This window comes from Pantherophis guttatus, chromosome 2 (assembly GCF_059756535.1).
Source record: "Pantherophis guttatus breed Tessera chromosome 2, ASM5975653v1, whole genome shotgun sequence".
Classification (NCBI taxonomy): Eukaryota; Metazoa; Chordata; class Lepidosauria; order Squamata; family Colubridae; genus Pantherophis; species Pantherophis guttatus.
The window spans coordinates 35636638-35664453 of NC_142064.1; the positions used below are offsets into that span (position 1 = coordinate 35636638).

Below are 27816 nucleotides of genomic sequence, written 5' to 3' on the forward strand. Positions count from 1 at the left end.
CATCATTCAGCTGGACACCATCATTCTGTGTTAGACCCAACTTTCATAACGTAAAGTGAAGTTATTTTTCACCAGGGATCCGCCCTTCTGTCCTCCGATATCCCTACCTAGGCTTCAAAGCCTTACCAATCATAATCTCCAGGTGGATCAGGGTTTGCATCAAATTAACATATGAGACTCCAAATAAGCCCACCCCACAAAAACTTTTGGTGCTTTTGACTAGGATAACCACATTAGCTGTCCTCCACTTAAATGCCTCTGGCAGACAGCAACTACGGTAGTCCTCCATATTCTCCTTTATAAAGCATATAAATTTAACTTTCATAAATTGCAGGTTCCATTCAGCCAGGGAGAGTATTACAGAAATTAGTTCCCAGTGGGGATTAGGGGCCTTACAATTGTAAGATTCCACCCTTAGGAATAGCTTTGGTATGTCCCATTATAGAATTTCCTGGCTACACTGTATGAAAACAGCACATTTTTCTAGCTTTGCCTCCAGGGCTATTAGGAGGGAGATTCCCATTGTAGGATGCTCTCTGTAGACAAAGAACCATCGCAATAAATCCAACGGATAATTTTGTTTTCTGAAATCTTCAGTATTTTTGCCTTTTTTGAGGGGGTGGTCCATGAAAGAAACGGCAAAAAGGAAGATCTTTATACTGAACTTCTGGAATGCAGATTGGTAACTTCTACTTCATTTCTTCTTCCTGAACGTTTCAGTAATTGAAAATGATTGTAATTCATTCTCATTCATATTTTCTCTCTCTCTCTCTCTCTCTCTCTCTCTCTCTCTCTCTCTCTCTCTCTCTCCCTCCCTACCCCAACCCTCTCTCTCTCCCCTCTCCCTCTCTTTCATTCTATTCTTAAATAGAAGAATATTCTATTCTTCTATTCTATTCGTGTTCTATTCTTAAAATAAGAATGACCAGAAACTTTATGTAGTGACTGATGATTGTCCTTTTTTGAGTCAGTCAACAATCACGATAGAAACTTCAGCTGTGATGTTCTGCTCCTTTTTGTTAAAATACTTATTTTTATTTCTTGTGTTTTAAATTGTGATCTTTAAATTGGTTTCTGTTCCTTAATTTGTTAACGATTTTAGGAAACTTTAATTAATAGAGAATACCTTTAAAATATATGATGGCTAGATGAAAAGTTACTTGTCAATTGTATACTGCTCAAAAAAATAAAGAGAACAAAGCAGGAGACATCCGAGATCTGAATGAATGAAATAGCCTTAGTAAATATTTTGTTTTTTACATACAGTAGTTTATACACTGCTCAAACAACTAAAGGGAACACAAAACTACTGTATGCAACGAACAAAGTATTTAATAAGGCTATTTCATTCATTCAGATCTCGGATGTCTTCTGCTTGTGTTCCCTTTATTTTTTTGACAGTGTACTTTAGCTGTAAGCTGTTTGGGAGAAGAGCAAAGTATTTTTGTGTGTGTGTGTGTGTGTGTGTGTGAAAGTTCATCCAGTTTACAATTTCCTCTTTAATCCTGGCTTAGTAACTTTTTTAGAAATGAAGTGCATATCATCTGGAACATCATTGGCACATTTTGTTTGTTATTTTTGTTATGGCAAAAAATCCCATTGCATTTCCTGTCTCTAGATTAACCGGTCCATAGTTTGAAATGCTCTCCTGGAATGTGTGAACCCAGCCTTTTATATTTCTACTGAAGTCCTTTAAAGGATGTTAGTCTGAGGCTCAGGCAGTCAATCCAACAGGTGGGCCTTCTACGTTATGGTGGACTTTTTAGAACTCTGATTTTGGAGGTCCCTGCCTTAGCTTGCATTTCTTAACAGCAATAGCAATAGCACTTAGATTTATATAAATCTTCACAGTGCTTTACAGCCTTCTCTAAGAGGTTTACAGAGTCAGCATATTGCCCCCAACAATCTGGGTCTTCGTTTTATTGACTTCGGAAGGATGGAAGGCTGAATCAACCTTGAGCTGGTCAGGATTGAAGGAATTGAACTCCTAGCAAGCTAGCCTGCAGCAATACTATATTCTAAGCACTGGGCCACTATAGCTCTTAATTTTTTAGGGTTCATCCTTTGTGCAGGCATTTTTATCTTTTGTGTGTTTGATAGTAACTGCCATGTGCCTGTTGCTGCACATTCTTTTGTTTATATTTTGTTATTTCATTTTGTTTCTAAGAAAACAGTACACAAAATAATATAATGTATTTCAAATAAACAACAATGGAGAGCAGGAGAATACGCATGTTGCTTCTTCATGTGAAACAATGTTGTGTTATTTTGTTGTAACCTATACAATAAGTGTCAGGGTGAAGAGCAAACTTCGTAACATTTTTCTCTTGCTGTAATTTTGAAAAACATAATTACTTTGCTAGAAAATTTGAACCTTAATTCATTTTTTGTTAAATTATCAAATTTCAGGAAATTATTTTAAAGCAAATATCTAGATGGAAGGTTGCAAAATACATGTGTTGTTACTTTGATTTTTCAAAGTATGATACCATTCCCCAATCTCCTTAGGGTACCATATTTTTCAGAGTATAAGAGCACCTTTCCCCCCCAAAAGGGGGTGAAAATTTAGGTGCGTCTTATACACTGAATGTAGCCCCGCCCACCCACTGGCCCCCACCCTTTGGCCTCTGCCTCGCAGCAGTTACCTCCTTGCAAGCAAACAGCAAAAAGAAACATTTCCTTTCAGCTTCAGCACAGCCTAATTAGCACAAGTTGATTGGATCGGCTTCCCAACCTCAGCTGATTTTCTCTCAGCTGTTTTGCGCAGGGCTCTGCTGCTTGCTGCAAAGAGGTAAATTACTGGAGCAGATTTTTTTTCCCTTGTGCTAATCAAGCTATGCTGAAAACAAAAATGAAAGTAAAGCAGGCTGTTTGCTACAAAAAATTGCTCAGAGGCAGAGGGAGATTTCTTTTTCTTCTTTTCCTCACCAAAAAAGGTAGGTGTGTCTTATACTCCGAAAAATACGGTATATAGATTGTTATAATCAAATTTATATACAGAATAATACAATTACTGATGCAGTAATTAAAATGTTGTGGTGGGACTTTCCAGTCCCACTCTCCATTTAACTGGAACTCATTGAAGGCTTTTTGCAAACTACTGTCAACTGGCTTGGTTGTTGTTGGTGAGGAAACAGAGAAAGACAATTTCATATACCCTGCTATGAGCTCCTTAAAGGAAAGGCAGGATCTAAAAGAGCTCCAAAAAGATGGAGTGGGTTATCTGAGAGCATGTAGAGCTAGCTGCAGTATCTTGAAACAGGGCACAGGTCTTTTTTAATGTCCTCTTTCAGAGCTTGCAAATTAAACAAACATAGTAACTAATTTTGCACTATAAGTCTTGGGCATTAGCGGAAACATTTGATTTTGCTTTCCAAGTTCAAGAATGGAAGTAGGGAGAATATAGATTTAAATAAAGATTATTATCAATTGCATAATAACAAAAGAACTGACTTTCCCCCAAGCTTAAATTATGTTACTAAATTTTTTTAAAGATAACAAATGCATTTTTATATAGAGGATATTTTATTTTTCTTGTATTAATGAAGCTTAGTACAATTTTTTCAGCTCTATGTTTGCATTTTGCATTGGCTTCAGTTGTTAATTTTGATCTGATAGTCCCTGTCATAGATACAGTATATGTTGGTTGAAAATTGGGTTGGATAGTGTGAGTTAAATGTTTTCTCTGCCTGATATAGAGATACATTCTGATAGAATAAGATTTGAAGATAGATTTAATTCCTTGCGCAAGGAGAATTAAAGAGTTTAGAGTTTATTTTAAGTGTTCTCACTTAATGACCTGCACGATCCTCGCTTAATGATCGTAGCCAGCACTGCTGAAACTCCTGTCCCTAAGTGGTATGGTAACATGATGTGTTTTATGATCGTGTTCCTTAGCAATGGCCATTCCAGTCCCAATTGCTTTTGTAAACTGAGGACTACATGTATATCCTCATGAGCTGCTGTATGTATACTTTAGATAATATGTTCTGAGTGGATACAAAAAATGAGTAGGATGGTATGCAATTGTTTTATTTATAAGTAGTTTTCTCCAATTTCGCACCTTGAGGATGTGTTGGAACTAAGTTTCAAATCCTAGCCTGAAATTGTTAAATGTGTTGCAGTTCCTAAACATCTGGAGACTATCAGTTTGTGGGTGGGCTTCTCCTATGTACATATAACTTTTAAAAATCCCATTTGGATTCCTAAAATGAAATGATTATAGTAATAATTCTGTATGTGTTTGTGAACTCTCCCTAAGGAATGGCCTTCCCTGTGGATCTCCTGGATAACTACAGTCATGAAGATCTTGAGAATTCTGGAGAGGATTATCTATCTGAACTAAGATGTGGCGATCCTGAAAATCCAGAATATCTCTCTCTTGTTGATAATATCAAGGTAAGATTGGAATCATTGCTATTTCATTTTAATGTTTACAGATATTCTTTATTTGTATAATTTTAGATGGTTTTCAAAATCCCTTTCCAGATTCCTGAAACTGTGTTGTCAGATAGGTAATGAGCACTCACTGCTAGCTTGCTAGTCACCATCTAGACTAGGAAGAAAAAACTCAACAAATAATCTCCAGTACAAGAGAATATATGTAGCATAACACTGAACTGTGAAATCCTTGGTGCACTCTGAGCTTGGTTGTTTGCTTGCAGACATGTCATTACTTGACCAGATAACATCATTAGTGCTGTTGAATATGTGGTTTGCTCTCTGTTTATATCAGGGGTGAAATCCAGCAGGTTCTGGAGAATCAGTGTCGGAAATTTTGAGTAGTTCGGAGAACCGGCAAATGCCACCTTTGGCTGGCCCCAGAGTGGGGTGAGAATGGAGATTTTGCAATATCCTTCCCTCAGGAATGGGGTGGGAATGGAGATTTTTCAGTATCCTTCCCCTGCTATGCCCACCAAGCCACCCCCACAGAACTGGTAGTAAAAAAAATTGGATTTCACCACTGATTTATATGCAATAGCTTGCTCTGCCAGTGTTGGTGAGGGGTCTTAAACCATTTTTACATGCCATTCAAAAGTGACAGTAAGAAAACTAAGAAGGAAGTAAAAATAACTAGAACACATCCTCTCCAGCAGCCATCAACTCCAGGCAAAAAAAATATCAAAAGATAAACAATGCTCTTATTAAGAAACTACTAAATAGTTTCTTCAACTACTTGTGGTGAAACTAGTCCTACCAACACTAGAAGGGCAAGCAACTGAATATAAATAGGGAGCAATCTACACACCTTCTAGCACTGATGAAGTTACCTAGTTGAGTAATGAAATGTCTGCAAACAAATAACCAAGCTCAGAGAGCATCAAGAATTCCACAGTCTTCTGTTATTGCTGTTTCAGAAGTTTAACAACTGGACTTTGATTTTTAGATTGCAGCCTTGAGTCCTTAATAATTGATTCAGCAAAACAAAAGGCCAGTGCTTACTATTTTGTGTGTTCTTTTGCCATTTTATCTTAGCCTTTAAATGATGGAAGGTTATGGCAACTGAACTTATTATTGTTTCCATTATACATCTGAATGATTTGTTTTATTTATTTATTCAATTTACTTTATTTAATATTTAATAATATGTATGCCAGCCATCTTTACAACTCGAGGAAGCTTATGATAAATAACTATGAAATATTTATATAAACAAAACCAGTTAAAGCTAGTAAATACTGTTAATAAATTATTGCTAGTGTTAGGCATATTTTTGTCATTTAATGGACTGATTTCACCATTTTGTCATAAAAAAAAATCATCAGAATCATCAGGGGCGCATCTGATCTCTGCAGGGAAGCTTTTCCCCACAAAGGGGCTACTGCTCAGAGTATCATTCTTGGGTCCCAGCTCTTATCCCCCCCCACAAGTCTTTTGAGGATGGGTAACTAGAGCATTCTTTCCCAGTTAGATTGTATAGGGTGGGCATATTGTTGCTCCTGAATGGAACAAAGCTCTAAGTCGAGTGTCGAACTGGTGGGCCCGGGGCCGGATGCATCATGCACAGGCTACATCCCCCCCGACTACTCAAAGGCAAAAAACGTCACGATACATCACGTGATGTCATGTAATGCGATTGAGTTTGACACCCGTGCTCTTAAGTCAAAGTGGATCATACATATGATGACCAGCATCTTGACTTCAGCATAGAAGCCTACTGGCAGCTAAAGTAGATAATATTCTGCTAAATTGACTAATGCCAGTCCAAAAGCAACCACTGTATTATGTACCAGCTACCACTTCCTTCAAGGACAGCTCCACATAGAAAGAATTGCATTAGTTTGATAACCAGGGCATGAGTCTCTCTCTTTAATGTCTCTTGGTTCAAGAATGAACTGTGTCAGCAATTTCCAAATCCAAATGAATAGAAGTAACAATGATGAACTTTTTCTCTCTCTCTCTCTCTCTTAGGTTCCAATTTGTTTGTCAACTGTAGGCTTCATCCCCCTTTATGGCGGAGAAGAAAGACACAAAGTCCTTGCTTTATTTGCACCGGAGGATTCACTTGCAGGTTTCTCTTACATTTTGAATTGTGACTGTGTACTTTTTTGATCAGAGTTACTCTTTTTTCGGTTCCCATGTTGTATGTTGCTTTTGATAAGAAGGGTTTAGAAATACTGTAGAAATCATGATAAAACGGGGGGGGGGCGGCAATTGAAACTGGGCAAAAAGCCTTTTGGTGCGAATAGCTTCTCCCTTCCAGTTTTCTAATGTTTGAAAGACTTGATTCAATCATTGATTGCATGTAGAACCCACAGATCTTTTGAAAATGAACATATGATGGGATAACCTAGCTGGGAAGTGACTGCTTCTAACATGGAACCGATCCCAGCTTTTTAAGAAATGCATTTACTGAACATACATTTAGTATTATAATTAAGAATAAAACTAATGTGAAATATATATCTCTACAACCAATTATATTTATTTACTAGACATAATTAGAATTGAAAGACAGAACACATTCTTACTTTACATTCTTTTCCTCTTTGAGCTGTTGCCTTGTTTCTGGCTGATCAGTGGTGGACTATCGATGATATTTTGAGAACATCATCTCCTTCTAGAGAAGGACTTCTACGGGTAAATAAAGTTGTACCTCTAGTAAAGTGTTTGATAATGAAATCTAAATCTTAGCATAAATAAAAGAAATGTCTGGCTTATTCAAGTGTGCAGTCTGATTTACTTGGAATAGAATTGCCTGTGTATACACTTTAAGCTGTGTCAAGCATTTTGAATTGTAGTGATGAATAGTTTATAATATGGACAATGCCTCAAATAAGGATTTATGACTGCAACTGTTTTATATTTCTAGCATCTCTCATAATTGGTCATGCAGGCTAGGACTCCTGGGATTTGCACTTCAGCTGTTTCTTACTGTTTTACTGTATAATCCAAGATAACTTCACTCAAATTATTTTACTTCAATGAATTCCAAGCTCTGAAGAATTAGCAGTCTGATCCCAGCATTATAGGATTTATATGTTTTCTTTCTGTATCCTCATTTTTGAGCCACTTTAAATCAATTTCATAATACAGGAGTGCCCTACTAGGTTTTTATCCATTCCTCATTTTTATTTTATTAATAGACATGTATATTTACTTTCTCCTAAACTGTTTGAGGTGCTTTAGAAATGTAAGCAAATTAACGAAAAACTAAAACCATAATAAAAAATAAAACCCCATTTTGCTTTCATTCTTTTGGAAGTATAAATGTGGATTTTAACTATATGAGCCTTCTGGCTATGTTTTCTAATTCATATGTATTTTTGTAGGCAAAAACAATAGGGGAGAGAGTGGTTCTTTATGTGCTCAACAGAATAATTTATCGTAAACAAGAAATTGAGAAAAATGAGGTTCCGTTCCTTTGCCATGGTAGCCACGATTATGCAAAAATTCTGTGGAAGAAAGGAATGGCTATTGGTTTCTATTCTATTAAACTGCCAGGTAAGACTATTCTTTCAAATGGAAAAAGTAATTTAATGTGAGGCCAAAAAAAAAAAGTCCATCTTTTAACTTCACTTGCAAAGAACTAGTCTATGTCCACAATTCCCTTGCATTTTTATTTTGTAAATGGCAAGGAATACTTTTACCTATTCAGAAAAAAAATTCTTTAGGAGCTGGTTGTGGTTATTAGTGATGATGGTGGGGATTGCTGTTGGTGAAACTGCTTATCAACCTGACTACTATCCCTGAAGGTAGCATAAAATTGTCTTTATAGAAATCATATAGTTCTAGGAGCCTAGGAAACAGCTTTAGAACAAAATAAATTTATAGAAAGAGGTGATCTTTAAAGTTTTCTAGTTCAGAAAAAAAATGTTTACACTTATCTTGATGAGTTTCATTTTATTGGCTCCAACCCAAGCTTTTACTGCAGCTGTGCATTGATATAGCATTTGTCTTACAATCTGACAAAAGTTTATGGAAGGTTTTGGGCTTCCATTCAAGATTCTATATCTTCAGAGCAGTCTCAGCATGGATGTCAAGCTTCTCAGCGCTGTATCTGTGATTAATCATGTTGGTTCAGACTGAGATATGCTGGTAGCATTATGCACATTATGAGAATATAAGTTTATTTCAGTTCTCAATGCCAAATATAGACACTCAAAGTTGGAAATCAATGAAAAAAGGAAATTAGAGAAGGAAATTAAATTCTTACAGAATAAGCCAGGGTTACATCCTCAGCTCTCAAATCTACTTACCCAGATTTAATTTATCCAGTTGAGTGAGATTTTTTTTTATAAAAGTTTTTTTTAGTTTTTTTAGACAAACACACATACAAACATACAATGTATTTTCTTTGAACAGAGTATTTGGCCAGTTCACAAATTTAAACAATATTTAGTCATTTCAATTAAATTTACAATTTCTATATTTCCTTTTTGCCATAGGTATTCCTTATCTATTTTTTTTTAAAAAAACCGATAGTACCCTTCATTCTCATCTCTAATCTTAATCCTAATCAAATTCAATTTTTCCCTTCTATCTATATTATACCCCTTCCCATTGTCATCTATTTTTATATCTATCCTCAACATTGGTTGGTTATGTAACATTACAATTGTTTAATATAAATCCAACATTTTAGTATAAATCAGTTAATTATATAACTTATCTTTTTTTTTTATTATTAATCAGTATGAACTCACAGTTGAGTGAGATTTAATGTTACCAACTCTTTTGCTAATTCTTGACATCTTAAATTAAATCCTATTTAAAGTTATAGGCTCATTTCTCTGTCTTTACAGACTGCTAAGGGATAGGACAGATCACCAGTGACTTTGTTCCTTTATTGCTACTCTCACATGGAGAATACATCTATTTTAATTGAGGGCCTCAATGCAGACTTCCCTTTCTTCTTTCTTATTCTAAGCAGAAAACAATCCTCCTTTGTTCAGTTTAAAACTGCAATAGTTTTAAAAAGGCCATGTAATGAATGTCTAAAGAACCTTGGTTAATTAGTAATGATTGCTTGTTCTCTCTTCCTCTCTCTTCCTCTCTCCCTCTCTCTCTTAATTTCTAAGGAAATCAGTTGCCAAGTGCAACAAATTATATGGCCTTGACAGCTCTTAGAAACTTGATATTTGGCCAGATGGCTCTCCCTTGTGCCATGACTTGCCAAACCTTGGGGGAGGGTAAAGAGCAGATGGCAAGGGATTCTTTTGTTTTGATTGCTGATATTTGGACTTTCTTGAATAATTTTGTGCAGAGTTTTTAGACAGGTTAGAGGGTGATTTGCCTATTTTTGGAATTGTACATTCCTATTAGTAGAGAGCAGTTTTGCCTAACCTGCTCCTTTGTTACTTGTAGGCTGGAGCAGTGAGGATCAAATTCCATAGTAGGTTGCTTTCATACTACTTGCTCCTAGTTTGCCAACCCTGATTGCATTTAGGGTTGTCACCTGTATTCAGTTTGATAATGCCTGTTCTGGAATAGCTATGGTAGCAATAAGAAGATAACACACCCCCTCCACCCCCCAGATTCTTGACAAAGTTTAGGAAAGACTAAGATTTTTTTTTTTAAAAAACAACAACTATGATTTCATAATGCATAACCTGACCTTTTAGCTTATTCTAATTTGAAGAATGTGAAGAGCCAATTAAAAACTTAATATGCTCATTAGGCCTACAAACTGTTCTTTGGATTTTGCTTGAGTTACATGCACAATAATCAGGACAGGTCCAATGGAGAGGACAAAAGATCCCCTTATAATGATCTAAAAGAATGTGATGGACTTTAGAAGAGGGTGATGGATTGCATGGCCAATATTATGGAGCCAACTATTGTCATTAAAGTTCAAAAACATATTTTTATCAGTCTTTTAAAGTTTAAGGCTTTTATAGATTTTATGCATTTTATTATTGTTGCCCAGAGCCCTTGGTATGTATATTTGAAAACTTATTTTAGGGAAATAAAATGCCTCTGGTATGTAAAAATGATTCTTCTGAAATGCTAATTAGAATTGGCTGTTGTGTTTGCAGGGAGCATTTGTAGTGCTTTTCTTACTCAGAGCTACCAGCTTCCTGTTCTGGACACAATGTTTGTGAGGAAGAAGCATCAGAACAAAGACTTTGGCCTTCTGATGCTGGAAGATTTTGTGGATTCTTTCACAGAAGATGCCCTTGGTTTGCGTTTCCCTCTGACATCTTTCATGCGTACTGGTAAGACCTGCAAGATACTTCAGAATGTTCACTGTTTGCAATTTAGGAATAGAGTTTGATATTCTGAACGGATATTGCATATATATATATATATTTAATTTGATTTATATGCCGCCCTTCTCCGAAGACTCAGGGCGGCTTACAATGTGCTCAGCAATAGCCTTCATCCTTTTGTATATTTATACAAAGTCAGCTTATTGCCCCCACAAACTGGGTCCTCATTTCACCTACCTTAGAAAGGATGGAAGGCTGAGTCAACCTTGAGCCTTGGCGAGATTCGAACCCTGCAGTAATTGCAGGCAGCTGGTCTTAATAACCAGCTTAATAACAGGGTGCCTTAAACCCCTGTACTACCAAGGCTCTTATTATATATCTCAGTTATCAGAACATATTTTTTTTGCATTCTTGCTACTATCATTTATTTTAGCTTCAAGTTCATCCTTATACACACAAGACACAAATATCTGAGAAATTTAGGTAAGGCCTGTAATCTTTTAAGAACATTTTTAAAGGATTCCCTGAGTTTTAACATCCTAGGTATTGAATTGCTTATATTCAGCACTGCTTTCATTGGTATATTATGCAAGGCAAACATTTAGCAGTCCAAGAGCTATCTGTGGCTTTTAAAGCAGTTGTATTCAAGTAGGATAGATGTACTGCATGTACCTGTTCTCTACAAACTGTAGAGTGCTCTTGTGCTTCTGTTTGTGACACAGTTAGGTTTTTAATGTTCCCTTTAAAGCAAATGCTAAAATAAATGCTAAAATTCCATATTTCGGGGGAGAGAGTGGGAAGCTTGTAAAATAAAATAAAAACAAATCTGTATGATGGATGGTTTACTGAATGAGTTCTATTTATCTTGCTCAGCTTGCCAGAAGTACTTCGAAAGGTATCCAGGGGATCGTGACCTTCTGTGGGAAGTTGAAGGCATAGGCCACTGGCACCAGCGAACACCTATAGCTACTGTTTTGCAGAGAGAAAGTTTAAAACTCAAAGGTAGGAGATATTGACATATAATGCAGTTGGATAAAAAATAGAGACTGAGAATTTTTTACTAGCCTGTGGGTGTTTTCCTGAGGTTCTAGAAAGATTTCGGTTTTTTAAGAACAGCAAAGACAAATTTCCTTACAAACCAAGCTGTGGAACTGAAGGAAGTTGCTTGGGGTAAGGGAACCAAAACAGATTTGGTGGTGGAAGATTATTGCGTTGCTGTAAAAACCAAAGTCCCAGCTTCCAGGTCTAGGACAACCTGCTGTGGCTAACTCACCGTTGCCATGGGAACCCGCGGTGAGGTGTCCTGTAGTGAGTTGTCCCATGGCAAGAGGGCCACAGCGAGTTGTCCCATTCCGGCCTTCCAGATAGGCTCCGAGTTCTGTGCTGTAAGGACTACTGTAAACTTTTCTACAGTTGTCCAAATGGAAGTTCTGTAATGGTTCTAGTGGAAAAGAAAACAGAGCCTGCTCTTTTAGTTAGCTTAAGTCTGCCCACAGAAAAAGGCAAAAAAGAAATTTATTATTAACAGATACTGCGGGATAATATTTTGTAATGGTTGCATTTTTAATTTTTTTTTCCTATGAACAAGAAGCCTTGCAAATAGAAGCTAACACTTCCCAGAATGAGGAACGGTTTCTGCACTCTTCCACAGATAACAGCCCATCGCATGAACAGGCAGTTGACCCCAGTGAAACACATTTAAGTGTAGGTATAAAATAGCTTCCTTTGAATTATTTAGTACCTGCTCTGTGTTTTATATTACGCCTATGGTTTTATTAAATTTGCCTTTTCAAAATCCTTAATGTTTTTACTGAAGTGGGAAAATATCCAATGTAACTTGCATTGCTTTGTCCACTACCCAGAGTTTATAATATTGTTGTGTAAATGAAGTATACATTTGAAATTAGACTTGAAGCAGTCATGTTTAGTGCTGCTTCTGTTTACAGGCTGCAAAGAAGGCCTCAGATTGTGTAGCACTGGGGTAAGCAGGCAGAAAAAGGCAGAAGACAATTACAGATGCATCCTGATTTTAATTCAGTTTCAGCAGTGTGTGACATTCCTCCAAATTCCACTGTCAAAAATCATCGGGAAATTGCAATTTTATAGGTGTGATTTTTCAGTTTTCAGCAGTAAAAATGAGATCGAAGCCTTTAATCCCTCTCCACCATTCAAATCTATAAAAAGCATAGAGGAAAAAAGATTGAACCTCACTTAGCTATATTAACAATGTTTTCCTAATAGATTATCTTGGACTGTACAGATGAGGGTTCTGGTGGAATATAGCTTAAACATTTTGTATTTCTCCTTCAGTTCTCTCATATATGTTAAATTTCCAGGTTTTCCCCCCTTTTTCTTCTCTCTTTAAATTCTGTATTTATTTTAATTTTTTATATTGATGTTTTGTTAAGTAAAAAATTGGTATGGATATGTAGCTGAATGAATGGAAGAAATCTATTAGCAGTGGTTTATTTTAAAGAGTTTTGGTTTTATGTAACTTAAGTCGTCCTGTTTTAGGTTGATCTCCATACAAATAAAGATGGCTTTGATGTATACGAAGGTACTTCTGAAGGTAAAAAAAAAATGCAGTATGCATCTTTTTTGGAAAAGATTCTTCTTCTATTATTCACTTTGTTCATGAATGCATATGATTAGAAGCCCTCAACTGACACTCTCTCCCTCTCCCTCTCCCTCTCCCTCTCCCTCTCCCTCTCCCTCTCTCTCTCCATCAAAGAAAGGGCAAAACTGGCACACAATTTGTACTTGTGCAGGGGTCCTCCCAGCCACAGCTGCTACTTGTTTTTTTAACAAGTCCAGAAAGACCCCATAGTTGTGCACCGGTCTTGAATGGGAAGTGCAGTCCCATTCAAGACCAAGGATGGTAATATCCCTGACACGGAGGGCCAAACAGCCACATCAACTTAGTTTTGAATCAAAATCTGTTCCACTCCATACAGATACAAACAGCCTCCAGACATCAGATTGAAATACTTCAAAATTGGCACATCAGATGCTTAACTGCTTTACAGAGTGCGGTAAAAATACCTCCTAGGCATTAGTAACACATTGTTAAAGCAATTATATATTTTGAATTTGTCGTATATCTTGGTATTATTTGTATACAAAGTTAAGTTTTGAGGTGGTTTTTCCTTCTCCAGAACTTACTGCTTTACCAATTCCTACTCGATCACGAAGCAATCATCTGAAACGTCCAAAGTTGGGGAAAAGAATTCAAGAACCTGGAGTTTCTGAAACTGAAGATGTAAATACTTCTCAAACATCAGGAAACAGGTACGGGATGTGATTTAATAAAATTACAAATGAAAAATCTCTGAATATGCCTTGCACGTATTTGTACAGAAAGACAGTATGTCATTTCATACTGAATAATATATATTTATTACTGTTAAACTGTGAAATTCAGTAAATGAATGTAAAGCTGCATAAAACTTAGCATCAGTAGCAGGGCAATACCTTTTATGAAGTTCAATCAAAGTAGTAAAAAGCAGTCTTGCAAGTTTTAAAGTTCTTCACCAGGAAAGACGTTACAAAAAGCTCAGGATTGGGAAGAAACAAAAAGAGTTTAAATATTAGACTAGATATTTCATCTGTGATGACTGTAAATCATAATCCATCCCAAATTGAGGATGGAAGACACTAGGTAGGTATTGTCAGTGTTGTGTTATAAAATTGTATTCTTGGATTTCCTGGTCTCCAAATAATTTGTTCTTAGTATATTTCCTGCATGCTTGAATAACCCAGCAGATCTGAAGGTGCCAACAATTGTTCTTTGCGAGTAAATAATGTATATAACTTAATACAGTCCGAAAAATCAAGTTATGTGCATTTCAGTATCGCTCAGTTGCTATTGGCTGTTTTACATGTATTTTTGTTGTTTCTTTTATTGCATAGATTGGATCCTATTACTCAGGTATCTGAACATTCAGAAGAATTGATAGATGAGATGGAAGAAAAAGTAATGGACAGTGAGCAGGAAAAGTTAGTGGAGAATTCAAAACAATCAGTTCAAGAAACACTCCAGCAGTGTATTCCATCAGAGAAGCAAGATGATAGAGAGGTACAATGATACTTTTAAAAATACATATTATTTATTACTAGTATTTTTAATCCTCTCTCTGTGACAAGTTGTCTTCCATAAGATCACAAACCATTTTTAAAAAGTGGCATTCCTTGCCATAAAGTTTAGCAACTAGGAGTATAAAGATATACAGGATGGAGAGGGGGAAAAGGAGGGGACTGACCTGCAAAGAAAGTTGAAAGAAAGATACAAATAATAATACTCAGTTTTGCAAAGTGTGATCTTTCTTTGTTGACATCCTTTTTGAACAGTGGTTAAAGATCAAGTAACTACACAGATACATCAATCAGCAGGAGAGTCCTTCTTAAAAATGCTTTCTGTTTCTGAGTCAGTTGGGTACACAGGAAAGAGCCTTTGCCTGGATTATTGTCCAACCAGAAGATATATCAGAACACAACTTCTGATAGAAGTTCCCCCATTCCAAATTTAGAAAAGGAATCAAGCCATTTTTTTTAGCCAGGTCTTTTCACTTGAAGTTAATTATTTTCACTAATTATGCTTTGTTTTTGTTGTTTAATTTTTTCAGTGCCCTAGGACAGAGGTGAAATTCACTTACCTTCCCTACCGGTTTGCAAATGTAAGCTCGCAGGTGCCTCTTTTGCGCATGCACATGGTTTTCCGTGCATGTGCAATACTTGCACATTACGTCTGGGTGGGCGGGTGGAGCCTCTCAGAGTCACCACTATCGGTTCGCCCGAACCAGACAGAACCGGCTGAATCCCACCTCTGCCCTATGAGCAAAAATGTAGGAATTCAGTTAAAATGAGTGATACCTAGGATCAAGTCAACAAACTGTGGAGAAACTGATAATTCTTCCTGGCAGAGAAATAGGTCATACAATATACTGTACTCTTTCTTTAGTTTATGGTAATCTCTCTTTCACCTGGATGATGTTCCTTAAGTCACAGGATATAGTCTTTGGCTCATGACAGAAGCCAGATTGATTGGTAAACCTATTTCTATCCATTATTAGAAATAAAGTATTATGATAGCTTTTATTTAACATTGGCCTTGGCTGTCTATACAGAAAGTAATAGTTGAGAAGACTTTACAAAACTCTTAAGATTCAAAAAGGACTTAGGTACAGAGCTGCAGTCATCCTTGAAATTGTTTTCACCCCTCTCATTTTGGATATAGTGGAAATAAGAGAGTGCATTCAAGAAATAATTATTCAGAGAAGTCTTCAGTACTACAGTGTGAATGTGTGTGTCTAAATTCTTCTGGTTGATTCTATATGGATGCATCACTTCGATGTGCTCATGTGGGTTTTTTTTTTTTAGGAAACAGATATAGAGCCAATTAATGGAGAGATAATGGAAAATGCTATCAAGGTATCAATAGTGACTGAAGGATCAACAACAAATGAAGTTCTGGATGGAGAGTCAAAGTTACAATCAGACAGTTCAGAAGAAGCAACTTTAACTTTACTTGTCCCACTAATCCTTGATTCTTCAGGAAAATCCACTGAAGACAGTGATGACAATATTTCAGATAAGGTGAGGGAATGTTAAAACAATGTTTTCAGACTATTTTACACTTGGCCCCTAATTTAATAGCTTTTAATACCAGGCAATGGATTTTATTTTGTTCTTCCAAAACTTTGAATTTTAAGTTCTTATTTAGGTTGCAGTATGATCTCCCAGTTATCTTTATCACAGTTTTTTTTCTCTCTCTTCACTTTTCTTGTAGTTATTTCATCTGCTTTTCTTCTTACGTACTCATTTTAAACATTGCAGTATATTGAATGGAAATTCATTTGGGAAATGTTCTGCTTTAACAAATGAAACAGTGTTTGCATTTCAGTTTACCCACATTTAACACTTCCATTTGAAAATGACTGTTCCATCCATCTCTGCTTCTTCGTCCATGCTGGGTTTTATATGGAGACTTCAGACTTGTCTCATCTTTACTATTGACCTAATTTTTCTCTGGTTGAGCCTTAAAGTGAACATTTTAGAGAACATATTTTAGCTTTAAGCTAATATACCTAATAGAAATCTATGGCAGAAGCATTGTGACAATGAATGAAGCAAAGAAATATTCTTTGGATTAAAAGCAACATCTTATGATATTGCAGAGTTTTGTAGTGTTCTATATATATTTGACTTACAGTGGTGCTTGCTTTCTTCCTTAGGTTGAGAATTTGGCAGATTCTGAGCTGCCAGCAGAAGAGGAGCAGGTTACACAAAGGAAAAGAGGAAATGCCGATCCTGTTTCAGCAGCAGAAAAAGAATCTTCTAATAATGGTCTTTCAAACTCAGTAGCAGGTGAAGTTCCAGAAGATGCCATTTCTGAAAATGTCTCTCCCAACACCACCTCTTCCTTGGAAGAGCAAAGCGAAGAGGGCGGATCTGACTCCCCAGAAGCCCCCATTGCTCTGGGTCAGGGGGCTCTGATGATGGTTGAATTGGAGGACATCTCTTACCAACAACATTCTGAGGGACAAAAGAACCAAATGGATGAACAGTCTGAAGAGTCAGCTGAGCCAGTGTCTGAGAGAGCTGCTGACAGCAGTTCAGAAGAAGCAGAAATTGAGGTGCCCGTAGTAGACAGGCGGACCTTACGAAGAAAGGCTAAAGGATACAAAGGCCCACCTAAGAAAAAAGGAAAACTAATTTGAACAGAATTGTGGTCAACCTATAAATGGGAATGATTGCCATTTTCATTGTGTTTGTTTCTTCACAGAAAAAGCTGTAAAATTACATACCACTTTAGGATACACATGTATTTAAATACTGGAATCATTCCCAGTTTTTTATAGTCTGTTACTTATTTTGTTGTTTAACCACTACATAAAAGGAACTGAATTGATATGGAAGTAAATGTCTACTTTTGCTAAACAATAATCATAAAGACACCAGAATTTAAAGTGGGGACAGTAACTATAAACCAGTTATTTTGGAGATGTTGAAAGTCCTAACAGATGCCACCTTAACAATTGTATTGTTAAGCTGCCTCAAGTGGTTATTTGTAATCCCTTGTGTACAATAACAGATAATTTGTGAAGTGTCAGGCATTTTCTTCATCCCTAAATGGTTACGGTAATTGCACACCTTGATGCTTTTTCAAGCTTATCAGGGATAGGTATATATAATTATGGTTTTTTTCCCTAAATCCTGTTACTATTATTTTGTAGTAAATTTACAAGCCTGTTTTAAACAGAAATATAAAATACTTGATATTATTTGTGCTTAGTTTAAAATACCCTTCAACTTTTCTATGGATACTATATACCCAGGTTAAAGATTATATGATCCTAGCTAAACCTGAATCTTCAATCAGTGTTGAAGTACTCCTGATTATTTTGCCAGTGAATAAAGCTCCTAATACATACATAGTAAATTACTTCAGAGTAATTGTAGATTAGACCATCATAAGAATTTACGGTTATCATTTTCAAAGTATTAGCAGTTGGACAGATTCAGTCTTTGGTTTGAAGCATATTTAGTCTTCAGTTTGAGTATATACTAGTAAAAATATTCATTTGAAAATACGTGAAAGTGTTCATTTTACTCTTTTCAGAATTGGTCTGTTCTGGCTCCTAGCTGTAAAAGCTCTTAGGCTTCTCAGTAATAGCTCAGTTGATTGCTTTTTAAAAAAATAACTCCTCTTGACATAGAGATGCTGAATTTTTGTTTTTGTTTTTGTTTTAAAGTGTGTCATGAGAAGTTTTGGCTTTATGAGGTTTATGGAGTTGCCAAGTTGTTTGGATTTTCAGCACGATACACATTTTTCTACCAGTGTACATTTTGTATATCGTGTATTAGAATTTGTGCAGAAATCTTGGTTCTAATATAAACACTTTCTATGAAGCACATAAAGAAGCTTGTATCTTGTACTCCCCCCCCCTTTTTTTTGGGTAAAATAAGACATTTTGACAATTTAAGGTTTTTTGCTACTTAGTGCTGAAGTTTTCGAGATGGACAAGGTTAGATAACAGTTTTTGAAAGGAACCATAGCTATGAATGTTAGATGTATTGAGCTAGATAAACATGCCAAGGGGTTTGATAATTCTCATTCTGTAAAACAAAACTATGTTTTGTGAAGTGGTTAAGTGTGTATTTCTATTATGGCTTCTGGACTGGTGGTGATTTAATACTATACTAAATGTGTTTTAAATCAGTGTTTTTCCCAAACCATAATTTGACTTGTACATTTAAATAAAAAAAATTATTCTCAGTCTGTAAATTAAATTGGTCTATATAACATTTAATTGCAAAGTTATTTCTTACATGAGAGCTGAGCTTAACTTTTTTAGGATATTCAGTTATAAAATCTTAAGGAAAGGTAATTTTGACATCTGTGGTCACCCCAGAAAACTTTTTCATTGTTTTGTCTATAAACCAAAAGGATATTTTCCCTTGTATGTACAAGAAAAAAGTTCCGCAGAAAGTAATCTACTAGCTGAAATTATTCAAAACTATCGCTTGGAGCACATATTGTTTATAAAAATATACGATGCCTGTAGCAAGGTCTGGAAGAATTAAATTAAATACTGATTTGTTATGATAGCAAATATTTCTATGTATTATGTAACTAAAACTTATTTTTTTCCCCTCACTGGAATTAGGTAATCTTGCTTCAGTAATATGCTATTGGTGTCTTATCAACTATCGTCTTGTAACTTTTTTACATTGCAGCAGTTATTGAAGTAAAACACTTAAATTATGCTGAGAAATTAGTTAAAAACAAATTTGTAAAGCCAAATTAAAATGTGCAGTGCTGTGCAGCTTCACAAAGGAACATGTTCTCAAAAGGATTATTATATTGTTTAGCTTAAATAGGTGAAAATAATTATTGGGTCTGCAAAGAACAAAATAGACCAGCTTTTGATAAAAGTTCATAGCAGAAATGAAAAAGATACTGTACAAAACAAAATTAAAAAGCAGTATTATTCATCTGTTTTTAGTTTTATATTTAAAGTAGCATGTGAACTCAACTTTGTTTTTAACTATATAGTTTTCTAGAATCTCATCATTTATTCAGGTTCTTACTGCTTCCAGTGTCAAGGTGTATTTTACATTTCATGCATGTTATCATTTTTAAGTATGATTTCATGAACTGTTTTACTGTACCTATTGCATGAAGTATGTAGAATCTTCTACATAAATTTAATAAAATGTTTACCTTTTAGCTCAATAGAAATATTGTGGTTTATTTTTGTTTATTCACATCTCTTAGTCATGAAATTGTAATGCAGTATAAACTTGCAGTACAACATTCATTTTTCATCATCATTACAGCCTATGCTTTTAAGGAAATTATCGTTGCAGGATCCAATCTGGGTTGGTCACTGGGACCAGAGATTTTGTCTTCTGAGCTTTTCTTGAAATGGGTTCCAGCACGAGTCCGAAAGCTCGGAAGACAAAACCTCTGGTCCCAGTGACCGCCCCACATTGGTTCCTGCAACATTAACCTGGAACACATGTTTGCCTTCATTCATGAGTTGTATTGTTGATAAAAATGTTTTAATACAATTCTTTCTTAAATTAATATGTTGTTTCTCCCTTATGGTATGTATTGTTTCTAATTGGTTAAACTTACATTTGTAATTTTCTTATAGCACTTACTAGCTTGAAAAATTCCTTTCTTTAGTCAGGATGGATGAGCATTTATCCAGACACCCATGGCCCAGTACAACTTGATGGAACCTAATTAGACATAGTAGGCCAATAGAACAAGGGATCACTAGTTTTTACATTGTAGCTGGGAAATCCGATCCCTAGGTTCAACAGAAACTTTGCTCCACCAAGTCCTGAATGACAGATATATGCAGCAAAAGTCTACCTATAATAATAAATTTGAATTCCGTGTTTCTATAAACCATCAGAAATTTGTGGAAAGCAGAAAAGCAGGAGAAAAAAGAACCCTACACTCTTGATCACAAAATGAAATTAATATAATTAACATGCTATACATACTGGACGTTAAGATTGGCTGCACTAACATTACCGGTAGACATGCAGTTCAATAATTGGACGACTAATCTATATTATTAATATTCCAGGCTTTTAATTCTAACCTATCCAATCTTGAGTAGGTCAACCCTCCTTGTATTCTGAAGATTTGGGGAACTCTGCAATGGTGATAGGATTGACACTAATCCCAAATTACAGAGGAAAGGGTAATAAGCTTCTAATCACACTTCCTCTTGGAGGGAGTTCTGATTCTACATTGATAGCAGCAAACATAGTAACTTCAAAGTTTCATTAACATTTGACTATATATGAAGAAAAAAACCACTTCAAGTAAAAATCTTAGAACGTGAAGATGGTATGCACTAGGCTAATACAGAAAATATTTTAACATATATAAAATGAGGTTACAGTTCAGTCACCCACACATTCCCAGGTTAAGAATATCTTGCATGCCTCGATAATTTTCTCTGGAACTAATGACCTGCAATATACTATGAATATGCTTTCTCACTACAAAGATGCTCCTTGATATTTGCCAAGTTGGAATATTCTTATATTTCAACTTGTGTTCCATCTATGTGAAATCTGGCGCAGAAAATTAGTTTCAGCTATTATTTGTCCATACGTACCCTACTTTCTTAATACTGGAAAAAGTGAGAGTTAAGGATGTTACTATATGCAAGAAACAAGGAATACAGATATTCTGTTTTCTAAGATAAGTTCAAGTTTTGTAAGTCAATTTACAATGCTAATCAAAAAATTTATTTTATTTCTGATAATATTTGGAGAAAAGTCAGTTCTGCAACAGTCCTTTGTCTTCAGAGATGGCTGTTCTGAAATAAATTATTTTATCCGAAGTCTGCAGATGCACATGTGTGTGTGAAAAGTTTGCACATCCATAGCTGCAGTGTCACTATACAAGGAGAACTGCGTTAATGCACCCGTCATTTTCTGGATTATTGGTCACTTGTGCATATTTTCCTGAAAAGAAAACAAGTTATATTGATTTATAATAGCAGATTCTTAATAACTCAGTCTACTACTGCAGTACAGTTTTTTTTAAAAAAGCATCCCTCCATAGCTGGCATTTGAATACATTGTGACAAAACAACTCTACTTAAGGAGTCAGGGGAAAAGGGAATAATGGACCTTTATTTTTCCCAACTGAAAAGTTACTTCTGTGAGACTGGACTAACCAACATTAACATTTGTTACAATAAAGTTGCCTAATGTAACTTTTGAATGAACTGCATAATTTCCTCTGATGCTGATTAGATGGAGACCATTAATTTTGGGACTGAAATGGAGAAAAACCAGAACAGAAAACCAAGAGAGAGTGCTAGTATGTGAGACATATTAAAATACATATGGATGTTGATTAGGAATCAAATGTATTACTGGAATAGGGAAGAAGCATTAGTATAAAACTGAAATTAATGAGATTTTTTTTCTCTTCATAAGATACATTTGAACTACTGCTGGGCAAATTTAGACAAAAGTCATCTGATTATCAAGATCCAAGCAAATTGTGATTTTTTAAAATCTTGCTAAGCAAGAAATACTAATTTACTTATTAGTGTGCCACCCATCTCATTTAGAGGTGACTAGATATCCTGTAGTTTTCATCCTGAAAACCTGCAATTTCATACGATTCTGACATAATAGATATTATGCTTAAATTGCTTAAATGCTTCTTTCGTTAGCATTAGTAGGAGCCTTTGTGGTATAATGGTTAGAATGCAGTATGGAGGCTAACTCTTCCCACAGCGAGGATTTCCAATTCAGATCAGCTTAAGGTTTCCAAAGTCTTTCATCCTTCTGAAGTCAGTAAAACGAGGACCCAGATTGTTGGGGGGGCCATATGCAAATAATGTTTACATTATAAATCGCTCAGAGAGTGCTGTAAAGCACTATGGGATGGTATCTACTGTAAGGCTAAATTCTATTGCTATTAATTCTTATTACTTAAAAGTAGTATTTGGTTACTTACCCCAGATAACTTTGCCCCCTTGCGTGACGAGACCAAGCTCACTCACATTCACCTCGATTACTGTACCTCTTGTGATTACTCCCAAAGAAGTATATAGAGGAGAAGAAGGATTCTTTTTTACACCAAGAATCGGTAGGCAAAATGTGGCTTTAAGTTCTGGATGTGTTACATGGGCCTTCTTAAATCGCAAACCCTGTTATTCAACAAAATAAATAAAATTCTTCATAAGTAACAGTAGAAAAAAGAGAATTCCAACCAACATGCAATTATTTTTAACCCCAATCCTAAATATGTGGGCTTAATTTTAAACCCAGAAAAGTTAACAGCTGTTTATGAGCTTTCATGACTCTGATTCCCAGCAGGTTGGTGGACTACAATTGTGACTAGTTCCAGGTAGCTTGCCCTCTTTTTTCACGATCATTAAATGTACCACTATGTCTTTCTCATTTATTTTATTTATTGGCTTCCCATTTTACCACAGGGTAACTCTGGGTGGCTTACAATATTGAAAAGATAAAACTATAGAAAATTTATAGACAATATAAATTAAATACTATAAAAATACAAATACTCAGCTCTAACTAAAAGATAGGGATGGAGGAAGTAGAATAAGCAGGGTGGAAGGTGGGATCTATTATTCATCTATCAATCAATGTAAAATCCCTCCGTTGAAGCTCTAAGCCAATTGGCAGAGCCAGGTCTTTAAGCTCTTGTGGAAGGTAAAGTGGGTTGGAGCCAACCTCACTCTGGCTGGCAAGATGTTCCAAAGTGCAGGTGCAATGACAGAGAAGGTTCTTCTCCTGGATCCCACCAGACAGAATACCCTGGCTGATGGGACCCGCAGCATGCTTCCTCTGCTGACATGGGTGGAGCATCTTTACTGAAGATTGGACATGAAAAAGCAAATTAACTATTAACCTACTACAAAAAAAATATTTACCATTGGTCGAATGAAGCGCTCGTATTTTGGAGGTTTTCTGGTAAAGCCGTCCCCTACAAAACACACTTTGGTAACCATTCTTTTCCAAGCTTTCTTCTTTCGTTTTCCTGTGCGAATCACTTTGAGCACTTCTGTTTCTCCCTGGGCCCGGACTTTGGGCACAGGAACCTCCCATTTCCCCTAAAAAATAAGTAATTTGTAATGTTAGGGAGCAAAAGATGGGAAAGGACATATGGGCACACATGCAATGTATTGCTTCAATAGTTTTGTAACATACTACTTTGTCTGACACAATAACAGAATGATTGTATCTGCATCACAAGCCATAGAGGAAATGTATAGACAATGTCCCAAACATTGAGGTTATTGCTAATGGTTTGTTTGATTATAAACTCTATGTCCCTTTCAGGTTTAACTATTTAACAGCCCTACTTGAAAGAACATCCCACTGGGACTTGAATCACAGATTGCCCTATTTCCTTCTGGGCTGTAACATATACACTGTGAGCAGAAATACTAAGTTTATAGTCAAGGTAATCCCGCTAAAAACCATATATTGGACAGATTGGGGTATTAGCCGGAAAAGGTGATGTATTTATCTGATTCATTGCATTTACCACATATTTTATTACTTTTACTTTATTATTTTCTTTTATCTATCTTACCCTGGAGTTAGAACCTGTACTTTATTTTATTTTCTTTGAAAGGGTTATTAATGAATAATCTACTACTACAGTTGGATTTTATCTGTGTGGGAAATCTGCAAAGTGTGGTTTGACTGCCTATACAACTCTTATTTGTTCTTTCTATCAAGAGAACATTGGTGTACAAAAAAATTGTATCAAAATAAGCTTTTCAACAGGCAGAGGAAATCTTCCAATACTCAGATGACATAAAATCCCTGTCATTTATACTGGAGAGTGGATCAATAGGAATTTATATTAAATATTATACTGCACTTTTGAAAAACGCAGAAATGGCTATATCATCCCACAAAGAGGAAAAATACAGAAAATACACAAGTATTTCTTTCCAGCAAAGGATAATTCCTTGTTTTCTAGCCATTTTCTATACATCAATTTAATTTTACTTTATATAAGTAACCAGTACTTATATAAGTATGTAAGTTTTAAAAAGCTATACTTATTATAAACTCAGCGAGAGTCGGCATGAATGAGGAGACGGCTTGTAACACGAACCGTTTATTGACAACAAAGGCAACTACTGAACAGAAAATCAACATTAGAGTTGACAGCTCTTATATACTGATCTGTCAAAAACAACAATCAATAGCGAAGTCTTAATTTTCCTGCCTGAAGGAATGCGGAAATAAACCAATCAGATTGCGTTGCGTCAGCATGCTCTACGCTCCTTCGGCAGCTGTGCGGACACAACAATACTCATATTTCAAAGTTGGAGATATAAAAGTACTAAGCAAATTAAAACATTTATTTAGACTGTTGGACAAATCCAGTAACTTCCCATAATATGTGCAAAGTAGAATGGATACTAAAGCCATTATTTTGCAAATCAGTATTTTAAAGCAACAGTAAATGTTCTGGCAAATCATATTAATTTAAGCATATGCATGACTTACAGCTTTTTCTTTTCGTTTTTGTTTGATCATGTTGGAAAGGACTTTTGCTCGAGACTGGCTCTCCCTATCCAGCAGGTATGCCGGTACAGCGCCTTCTGGAGTCTTGTCTTCATTCTTCTGCTTGGTATTTCTCTTTTCATGCATTTTAATACTAGACAGATAGATACAAGGTGTTTTTCAGATTTTTTCAAAATTAATCTAGCATTAAATCAGCAACACTGCCAAATGAAAATAGTTTTAGTAATAGAGATCTTAAATTGCTTCCAAAGCTTTTACAATAGATACAATATAATATGGAATCATACTACTTATAGGCAAAATATGCAAAATTACTACCAACTGTAACATGAAGCACATTTCTTAAATAAGTGCCTTAAGAAAACTATATTGTCATTGTATCTAATGTTTGAGCAAGGAGATACACAAAAATAATCAGCATACGTTCCAATAAGACTAGATTGCAGCAGTACAATTTATTATATCAAAGTCCTTAAGTTTATAATAAAAGTTGTCTCACGTCTTTTTCATCTGTATTTTCTCCGCATGGCGCTGTTTATGATACAGTTTAGCTTTTAATCCTATCATTTTCTTGGCTTTCTTTGAACGCTCATGAGCCTCACGTCCTTCTTTCTTCCTTTTCTTCTCATGGTAATCCAAGCGGTAGCCATATCGCTTCCGATGTAACTCTATATATTCGTTTTGTGGCTGTGAATTAGAGAAAAGTTTAGAAATTAAACTGTTAAAATTATACCCATCACTTTTCCAGTGTCTGTATTATTTTTGTGGGGTTCTTATCAGCAGAATACTATCTGAAACTAAACATACTGTCACTCATATTTAGTCTCCAAGTAATTACACATGAATCTTCCACTAAGTAACAAATTTAAATCTATTTTAAAAAGCCACTTTAAAATACCCTCACCATCCATTTTTATTTTTATAGTTTTCATTCTGGCTATTTTAAGCAAACAGGCACAAAAATACTTTAAAGTGAAACTCTAGCATGAAACATTTGATTAAAAATTTATCAAATAATCAATTTCTATCACTGGATACATGAAAAATAGTTTATGCTACTGCAAGTGTTAATTAGCTTACTAATAGCAGCTGTCTATATTTGGCTGAAGCTTCTTAACAAATTTGACTACGGTATCATTTTGCATCTCGTACCTCATATTTTTTTTTCCAATTTGTAATGCATTATGCAATTAATGACACAAACTTTAATTCATAAAAGCATACAATTTCTGCACAAATATGAAACACAGCCTAGGAGAGATATGCACACAAAAAACCCCAATAGATTATTTCTAGTCAAAAATGTAGGAATCTGCGATCTACTAGATACTGAATACCTCCTGTTATCCTTCACCATAGTCCATTGCTGGCAGCCGGGTTTGCTGGAAATGGTAGTTCATCAACAGCTAAAAAGTCACTGACTGCCTAGTTCCACGTTAATTTCTTTCTGCTTTTGAATTAGCCAGATAGTAAGCAAGCAAGCAAGCAAGCAACTCGTGCTTTAAAATGATGTTTGTTGGTATAACATCGAACTACAATGCAATACAGAATGCAAGACTACTCAGATGCAAATCCATTGGAGATCAATAGAGATCAGCTACAGTTGCAGTGATGCACATGATGAGATTGAAGTTGAGCTACCAGCCTTGATTATAAACGACAAGCCAGGGTGGATAAAAATGGACAATTTAAAAAAAAAAATTGGATTTTTATTTTTATCAAATTTATTTTAATAAAATGCTTTTGGAGTAAAAAAATCTATCTAAAAGATAGTTTTCTATTTAAGATACATTAATAATTTAGTTTATTCAGCATGAAATGGAGCTTAGTTATGTAGCAAGAGGCTGTATATTCTGCAATATTGGGACTGTCGGTGAGTCAACAGCGGGTCAGAGGAGGAGCCGCTGCAGGATAGAGATGACAGTTGCTTTTTAAAAATTATGATTTAAATCGAGTTGATTTAAATCAAGCCTTTTTACTAGTGATTTAAATCAGGGGGTCTCCAACCTTGGCAACTTTGTGGACTTCATTTCCCAGAATTCCCCAGCCAGCAAAGCTGCCTGAGGAATTCTGGGAGTTGAAGTCCATAAGTCTTAAAGTTGCCAAGGTTGGAGACCCCCAGATTTAAATCAACTCGATTTAGACCAAATCCAACCTGCGAAGAACAATAAGCGGGGATTCCCGAGGACCGTCTTCTCCTCTTTCTCCCGGTCCTCCGCAAGGCAGCTCCCTGGTCCCTCGAAAGCCTCCCCTCGTCCCATTCCGTTCAAAAACCCCACGGTCAAGTCGATCACTTCCACTCACCATCGTAGCTCGGCGCCCGAAGCCCAAGCAGACACCGGCAGGCAACCACCTTTCTTTCGATCCAGAAAGCAAAAGGAAGAGCGTCCGTCAAACAAGTCCGGGTTGAAACCCAGTCCCACTTTCGCCCCGTTCCGCCGACGATGTTATTTAGCTATTCCTCTTCTCTCCCGTCGCCCCGGGAGACAAACGGCTGAGGGGAAGCGGGGAGGGGGGAAGCAAAGCAAAATTAAACCGTCGCGGACTTTTCTTTGGATGCTTCTCGGAACGCATGGAGGGAGGGGGAAGGAAAAGAAGCAGGCAC

At 35.9% G+C, this 27816-nt stretch overlaps 2 protein-coding genes across 9 annotated transcripts in view; one reads left to right on the forward strand and one right to left on the reverse strand.

The window, feature by feature from the left end:
• FAM169A (family with sequence similarity 169 member A) overlaps positions 1–19887 on the forward strand; it is a 37822-nt gene extending 17935 nt beyond the window's left edge. For 3 of the 8 annotated variants that reach the window (XM_034441145.3, XM_034441143.3, XM_087885823.1), the window contains exons 2-13: positions 4262–4398; positions 6412–6511; positions 6995–7080; positions 7773–7944; positions 10479–10658; positions 11526–11654; positions 12241–12356; positions 13167–13221; positions 13808–13940; positions 14562–14727; positions 16029–16244; positions 16883–19887. In XM_034441145.3, coding sequence (XP_034297036.2) covers positions 4264–4398; positions 6412–6511; positions 6995–7080; positions 7773–7944; positions 10479–10658; positions 11526–11654; positions 12241–12356; positions 13167–13221; positions 13808–13940; positions 14562–14727; positions 16029–16244; positions 16883–17368 — 1974 coding nt within the window. In that variant the 5' untranslated portion in view covers positions 4262–4263 and the 3' untranslated portion in view covers positions 17369–19887. Of the gene's footprint in view, positions 1–250; positions 683–4261; positions 4399–6411; positions 6512–6994; positions 7081–7772; positions 7945–10478; positions 10659–11525; positions 11655–12240; positions 12357–13166; positions 13222–13807; positions 13941–14561; positions 14728–16028; positions 16245–16882 lie in introns of those variants that run through there. The other 5 variants (XM_087885825.1, XM_034441144.3, XM_087885826.1 and 2 more) reach the window with 3 other exon arrangements.
• A 1518-nt stretch (positions 19888–21405) lies between these two features.
• On the reverse strand, positions 21406–27816 carry NSA2 (NSA2 ribosome biogenesis factor). The gene is made up of 6 exons (XM_034441147.3): positions 27516–27816; positions 25711–25898; positions 25194–25344; positions 23597–23776; positions 22657–22849; positions 21406–21647 (listed from the first exon to the last, which is right to left on the reverse strand). The coding sequence occupies exons 1-6, from the start codon at positions 27516–27518 to the stop codon at positions 21580–21582; spliced, it is 783 nt and encodes a 260-aa protein (XP_034297038.1). The 5' UTR covers positions 27519–27816; the 3' UTR covers positions 21406–21579.

Coding starts and splice junctions, on each gene's coding strand:
- NSA2 (XM_034441147.3), bottom strand. Junction 22,850..23,596: donor AGCGCTTCATTCGACCAATG/GTAAATATTTTT, acceptor GTTGAATAACAG/GGTTTGCGATTTAAGAAGGC. Junction 21,648..22,656: donor AGGGGGCAAAGTTATCTGGG/GTAAGTAACCAA, acceptor TTTTCTTTTCAG/GAAAATATGCACAAGTGACC.